The sequence below is a fragment of the Diadema antillarum genome, unplaced genomic scaffold (assembly GCF_040938485.1).
Source record: "Diadema antillarum isolate AM-2024a unplaced genomic scaffold, OU_Dant_1.0 scf00000024, whole genome shotgun sequence".
NCBI lineage: Eukaryota > Metazoa > Echinodermata > Echinoidea > Diadematoida > Diadematidae > Diadema > Diadema antillarum.
This window is the reverse complement of record NW_027270913.1, coordinates 2,064,243-2,072,134: the sequence shown is the minus strand read 5'-3', so window position 1 is coordinate 2,072,134 and position 7,892 is coordinate 2,064,243. Positions and strand designations below refer to the sequence as shown.

At 39.6% G+C, this 7,892-nt stretch overlaps 1 protein-coding gene across 1 annotated transcript; it reads left to right on the top strand.

The window, feature by feature from the left end:
- The first annotated feature begins 390 nt into the window (after positions 1-390).
- LOC139732541 (solute carrier family 35 member G1-like) lies at positions 391-1,104 on the top strand. The gene has a single exon (XM_071643399.1). It carries the CDS (start codon positions 391-393, stop codon positions 1,102-1,104), a length of 714 nt encoding a protein of 237 aa, XP_071499500.1.
- The last annotated feature ends 6,788 nt before the right edge of the window (positions 1,105-7,892 follow it).

The window sequence follows — 7,892 nt, the reverse complement described above, 5'->3', positions numbered from 1 at the left end:
ACCCATCCAGAAGACAGCAGCAAGGACAGAGAGTTTTTGAATGTGAAAGAAGAGACAGCTCCGTCAGAGATCAGTTCTCTGGCATCAAACAATAGAAGCAAATATTTAGGAACTTCTTGCTCTCAGATTCGGCTGAAAGGCAAAATTTACGCTCTGTTTTCAACAATTATGTTGTCGATCTGTAGTACGTTGGTTGTTCTTATAGGAGAGTCAGTCAGTTCGAATCAGATAGTGTTCAATCAAATGTACATGCAGTTGCTGTTCTCCATACCGCTACTCACGTGGCAGAAAGCCTCATTCAAGTACCCGAGGGAGGCGTGGTTTCTAATTATTTTAAGGTCTGTCATAGGATCCACGGTGAATTGCTTAGTGTTCTTTGCTTACCAGATTATGCCAGTGGCCAGCGCCAAGGCCATTACTTACAGTGCGCCAATCTTCACGGGGTTGTTCAGCTGTGTCCTCCTCAGCGACGCGTGCACTATCTTTGACGTGATCTTCTCCCTAACGACGATTGGCGGAGTGTTCCTCGTCATCCAACCACCATTCCTCTTCGGCGGGGAAGAGTCATCGTCCTCCTTTCTCGGACCGACCCTCTGTCTCATCAGCGCTGTCCTTATAGGGACGATCTATGTTTCTCTTCGGAAGATAGCAGCTTACCGAGTTCACCCACTGGTCCAGTTGGTCACCCTCTGCATCGTAGGGATGATGGTCAGTGGATCCATGACCACAGGGCTGGGAGACTGGGTAATTCCCCCTTGTGGGAGGAGCCGAATCTTTCTAATCTGCAATGCCCTATTCTCCTTCGCATTCCAAGTTACCTTCGTCATCTCCATGAGGTATGAGACGGCTACTACCGTTTCCTTGATCAGGACAACCGATGTCTTCTTCACCTTCATACTCGACTTTCTCATATTCGGTACGGTCCCAAATGGTTTTACTATATCTGGAGCATTCATAATCGTCGGCAGTCTCGTTGGCTTGACAGCAGGGCAATGGTGGACGGAGAAAAGACGGCTTCGGAATCAAGAAGATGATAAGCACTCTAACAACAGCTGCAGCATTCCGAACGATGCACAGTCTGTTGAGACAACGCAGAAATTGTAGGTTCAAATTCATAACCCATACTCCTTCCTTATCTGAAGAAAGAGATGTTCTTACAACCATGTGTAAAAATCACAGCACATTGCGATAATGCCTTTACAACATCAACGTGAAACAGTTCTAATTACTTCTTATGAAATGACTGAATTTAGGTCTACGATTTATAATAGGGCAGTCCCATGTGCTGGCCTTGACTTATGTTGCATATTATTTGTTTCATTTCGAAAATATTTTCAACAAAGATTTGGAAAACAATGCAAGTTTTGTTTACAGACATCGTATCACATTACTGAGAAGCATGTAACGACATGGTCAATGTTCACGCAATACAATCACGACAATGGGCGTAATCTTACCTTTCTTCGACTACGGATCCTTAAAAATCTATGCGGGAGAAGATGCTTTATAGGCATGCAATAATTCTGAACGTATTGAGTTATCATATCCTGTATGCAGACGTGGCCAGGGCGATCTAAGAGGTCTGGTATTAATTCCTATTTGTAGAGAAAGATATGATGTCATTCCAACTGGTGCACTAATTACAAGTGACACGTCAGTTTGCTGCTTTTCCTGCTCCCAGTTGTTCGTAAGTGTACGGTTTTCGCGCCATATTAAAGTCGCCACGATCTTGCAGCCCTCACTGTATAGTCTCTGCCTAAAAGAAGTCATCAAAACAGGATAACTGTAGTTTAATGGTGTACTGAATTAGGAATGTAATATGCTCATGTTGAATAAATAGAAATTAACGGGCCTATGTAATGTAAGTGCATGTTGTGATTTGTGTTGATTCTTGATATCTTCAACATCACTTATGTTGCGAAACGAATTTTTCTACGTATACGTTACATAATTATATTATTTTATAATATTTTTCTACTGTTTTTGTTTAGATTACTTGGATATACGCCCTCAAACAAACCCTTCAAAAATCTGTATTCTGTTTCGTGATCTCATCTGTGAATCATTGCTAAAGTATTAATATGCTTAACAAAAGACATTGCAGGGGAACATGCAAGTTATGTTCGGTCTCGGGGAAGGTGCATTCCAATGTCTTTTGTTAATTTTACCTGTACCTTAGCAATGATTGACAGATGAGGTCAAAAGCAGAAGGTTTGGAAGGTTCGTTTTTGTTTTTGTTTTGGAGGGCGTGTATAAGTAATCTGACAAAAAAGGAGAACAACGACAACAAAAAGATATTCGTTTCGCCAATTAAGTGATGTTGAGGGTACCCTGAATCTACACAGGTCAACAGTGCATTTTGGACAACAAAGGTCCTTTAAGCATCCTGATTAGCATCGACATTGATTTTCTTATTTTAGTTTCTCAAACAAGAGGAATTTGACTCGATTTTGTCATTCTTATAGTCAGAAACAATCAGAAAAACAGATGAAATTAAAGAAAATTTGAATATCACGGCCCAATGAGAAATCTTGCTTTCAAATTTGACCGTATACATGTGTTCTAAATGATTCTGCGTGTACAAAAAAAAAAAAATGATATTCAAACACTCTATCGAGAGGGCATGTATAGACCTACACTTGCTGACATATCCATGCAATGTACGTATTGTTTGAGTACATGGAAATTGTGGATGAGTGAGTAGAAACTTATAAGCGAACTGCCAAGCGTGAAAGAAAACAAACTTGACTGATACAATTCGCGATGATAAAGTAATGGCTCCATAACCTTCCGCTAATTGGCATTAAAAACCTACCCAAACGTCTGATCGAGATGAAAGCCTTGGAATGGACAATTTTGGCTACGAGATCCTTTTTGATGAGGACAGAGAAACAAACGTCAATGACAAGGTGACTTCATCAGTATCGTCTGCTAATTCCGTTGAGGGGTTACATAGGAGAAGAGATCATATGACGGCTTCCGTCAAAAAAGAAATTCCATCCAGTACTGCATCACCTTCGTGTTCGAATGGTAATTTTAAAGGCTGCTTGCGTGTTGTATCTTAAATCTTTACTTGCTGCTTCTCCTTCTTTGTTTGTTTGTTTGTTTGTTTGTTTGTTTGTTTTGAGGGGGGTAATTATACGAAGAAAATGTTCAATCATGTGTTTCGCCGAGGTCATGAAGCTTCACATTCACGAGCAAATATAGGTGAAGGAACATAAAAGGAATCTGGTAGTATTTATTAATGATGCTGTTCTGACATTGACCCATGTCCTTTCCACTAATTACAGCAATGATCAGAGCCACGACAGGTTCTAGAGTTGCCAGAGACAGCCTAATGTGTTTGCGAAGAAGTAAAATACCGCAATGGAAACTGTTTGAAATTCATCTTCGCCCTCGTAATGGTTTTCTTTACAAGGGCAATTTTAACATGTTCTGGAGATATTTGTGAAACTCGGCAATTCCTTCACTTCGCTGATATTTCGAAATATTAACAGATACAGCACTGTCTTTAGTAACTATCTTGCATCCTTTATCTTGTACATATTTCCTATGCATGAGAAAGAATGTGTTTGTCTGGTGTTTTTTTTTTTCCAGTTCGATGTACAGTTTTATAATGAATATTTGATATATTACTATTTTGTGTACCACTTTATATAATGATATTTCCTTTCATGTCATATCATTTATGTTAATTCCAATGATTCAAGACATCTTACCTCCAAATGGATTCCTCTTTCCCTCCTGTACAGAGCTACAATCTGACGATTGTTATCGTGCAGAGTGACTGAAGATACTGAGTAAGCTGGGGGGGGGGAAGACTCGCGAATGATTGACAATATGATTCAGTATAAAGAAAATAGATATTTAGATAAACGTTCTACTCGATCTTGTTCCGCAGATGTGATTTTTATGATTAGAGGTAGCATTTAGTTGGCCAAACAAAACAACACAATTACAGTGAAATCATATACGAAGAATGTACAGTTTTGAATATGATATACTTCAGATCGTAAATCGAAGGTAAATCATCAAACATTACTGAACTTTGACATGTAATGAGTTATAGAATTTGTAATGGCTCATGGCCAATTTCAGATCTATTTACATGATAGGTATGTTCTTCCATGGTATCCATGGCATCCATGGCTAAAGGTTCTCTGACATACTAAAGTACAAAGGAATATTGGTTTGGAAGGACTTGTATCCAAGTAATCTGAAGGAAAATAGAAGAAAATTAGTTAAAGTATTGATGGAATGTTTCTATGTATTCTTTTCACCGCAAAAGTGGTGTTGAGGGTACCATAAATCAGCACAAATCAACATGCATTTGTATGTCAGAGAACCTTTAATAAACCTATAACAATGAACAGTTCTTAAGTTTACCAAAAACCTATTTTTACAATATATTCACACAGTGCAAGCTCGAGATGGGTCAAAACAGCCCCCTTTCCTTCATAGGGTGCTCATCATAAGCATAATGATACTACAACGTGATACATCTCTAGTGATAATGCTTAAGAAACAGATAATTCATTTTACATAATCATATGACAAATCACATTATACAACTAAATTGTACAATCAAAAACTAACTAACATACTAAATTTTCGATTTTATTTGTTAAAATCAGTAAGGCAGTTGAACCGTCTGACGGACTTTTATAGTCACGTCATTTTATGATATGTATTTAAACAAACGAACAAACAAACAAAAACAAAACAAAAAATCCGTTCAATTTCGAACGGATTTAATCAATTGTTTTGATACTGCTTTTTACGAAACCTCATGCAAAATTTCCGTCCACTTTAATTCATCTTTATTTCTGCATTTCATTTACAATACAAAAAAAAAAACAATTTAACAAAGTGTCGGCATGATCACAAGAATCATGTCCGTCAATATATGTATGTAACATAATTATAAGAAAACCGTATAAAGTAAAGCAATATAGCAATGTCATACTGAAGGTACAATAACAGAGCATACACTTCGAGTATCAAAAGATTTCGAGAAGATGTTTAGACATGCAAGAACCATCTTAATAAGCAGAGATTAACTGGGAAAATGGCCCCAGGTGATGTTACAACATAACATGAAATAAAACGTATATTATAAATCTGACATCTCTGAATGAGCAGATAGAGGGCGTACAGAAAATGAGGTGTGTGTTGAGCTGTAATGATGTACGTAACGTATGTACGTAATCATTATGTACGTCATTATGATGTGGAAAACGTAATGTAATGCAATGTCATGTCATGCCATGTAATGGCCTTAGGAGAGTAAGTCGGAACCTGTGGTTTAACCTTATTTAGGTGTCAGAAAGATATTGAGATATGAGGATTATTTTATCTTCAAAAGATATTTACCGATGTACACAAGTTTCAACTGATTCGAAAGAATTCTTGTCAAAGATGCTTTTATTAATAATACGCAACAGCAGGATGGCAGAGTTTTCTCGCCTTTACAGTTATCTGTATCTGAGGCACTGGCGTAGCCAGGGGGGGGGGGGGGGGGGCGATGGGGGCGGTCGCCCCCCCTAAGATTTGGACCGGGGATTTGGGAGGCGGAAAAAAAATGCGTGTATACTGTATGCATGCACATGAAGCGGGTCTCCTTTGCAACCTTTCATGAAATAAGATATTTTTTTTGAATATTTCACTAAAAGTGTGCACCAGATCGTTGAATTTCAATTCAAAATATGCAAAATCTCTCGTGCTTGTAAGGGGGTATCCCCTCCCAAACCCTCCCCCTCTGTGCCTCTTTCCCTATACTAAGTACACTTTTTAGATTTACAAAAAATCATGAATAATTCTGAGTGCACAAGACTTATCACTTATATTCCGAAAACTCAAGGTTCCCTCATGTATAAGGGGAATTTCCCCTTTAAATCGACCCTTTCCTCCCTCAGTCCCCCCCCCCCCCATCAGTTTTTTTGTGATTTCCCAAATGTTGATTCATGCGTATACGAGATATCTCAATTTCAACCTTAAAAAGGCAAAAGCTCCATCGGAAGGGAAGGGTGGAGATAACACTCGCCCACGCCCTCTCCCTGCTCGCCCGCCCCTCCCCCCTCACCTCGTTGAAACACGCAAAAACATGCATCAAATTGCACCATTTAAAACATCAAAATGCAAAAATTTCTTACCATAGGAGGGGGGACGCCCCCCTCCCACACCCTCCCCTCCCCTTCGCTCGCTCCGCTCGCTCGGGTTCAGTCGCGTTCATAATATTCAGTGAAAAGAATTAATACTAGAAATGTATTTAAATTATGCCATTTTAAAGGCAAATTGTTCAATAATAATCTACACTAAAATATACTGCTACCTTAAACAAGTAGGAATGTTTCACGTCGATAAAACGCGCAAAAACATGCATCAAATTGCACCATTTGCAAAATCAAAATGCAAAAAGTTCTTACCGTGGGAGGGGGGCACACCCTCCCCTCTCCCCTCGCTAGCTAAGCTCGCTCGGGTTCAATCGCGTTCATGATATTCAGTGAAAAGAATTAATACAAGATGTTTATCTAAATTATACCATTTTATAGGCAAATTGTTCAATAATAATCTACACTAAAATATACTGCTACCTTAAACAAGTGGGACTGTTTCACGTCGATAAAACGCGCAAAAACATGCATCAAATTGCACCATTTGCAACATCAAAATGCAAAAAGTTCTTACCGTGGGAGGGGGGACACCCCCCTCCCACACCCTCCCCTCCCCCCTCGCTCGCTCCGCTCGCTCGGGTTCAATCGCGTTCATGATATTTAGTGAAAAGAATTAATACAAGATGTTTATCTAAATTATACTATTTTATAGGCAAATTGTTCAATAATAATCTACATCAAAATAAACTGCTACCTTAAACAAGTGGGACTGTTTCACGTCAATAAAACGCGCAAAAACATGCATCAAATTGAACCATTTGCAAAATCAAAATGCAAAAAGTTCTTACAGTGGGAGGGGGGACACCCCCCTTCCACACCCTCCCCTCCCCCCCCCCCCCCCTCGCTCGCTCCGCTTGCTCGGGTTCAATCGCGTTCATGATATGCAGTGAAAAGGATTAATACAAGATGTTTATCTAAATTATACCATTTTATAGGCAAATTGTTCAATAATAATCTACATCAAAATAAACTGCTACCTTAAACAAGTGGGACTGTTTCACGTCGATAAAACGCGCAAAAACATGCATCAAATTGCACCATTTGCAACATCAAAATGCAAAAAGTTCCTACAGTGGGAGGGGGGACACCCCACTCCCACACCCTCCCCTCCCCCCTCGCTCGCTCCGCTCGCTCGGGTTCAATCGCGTTCATGATATTTAGTGAAAAGAATTAATACAAGATGTTTATCTAAATTATACCATTTTATAGGCAATTGTTCAATAATAATCTACATCAAAATAAACTGCTACCTTTAACAAGTGGGACTGTTTCACGTCGATAAAACGCGCAAAAACATGCATCAATTTGCACCATTTACAACATCAAAATGCAAAAAGTTCCTACCGTGGGAGGGGGGACACCCCCTCCCACACCCTCCCCTCCTCCCTCGCTCGCTCCGTTTGCTCGGGTTCAGTCGCGTTCATGATATTTAGTGAAAAGAATTAATACAAGATGTTTATCTAAATTATACCATTTTATAGGCAAATTGTTCAATAATAATCTACATCAAAATAAACTGCTACCTTAAACAAGTGGGACTGTTTCACGTCGATAAAATGCGCAAAAACATGCATCAAATTGCACCATTTACAACATCAAAATGCAAAAAGTTCCTACCGTGGGAGGGGGGACACACCCCTCCCACAATCTCCCCCCCCCCTCGCTCGCTCCGCTCGCTCGGGCTCGGTCGCTTCGCTCCCTCGCAGACTAACCGCCCCC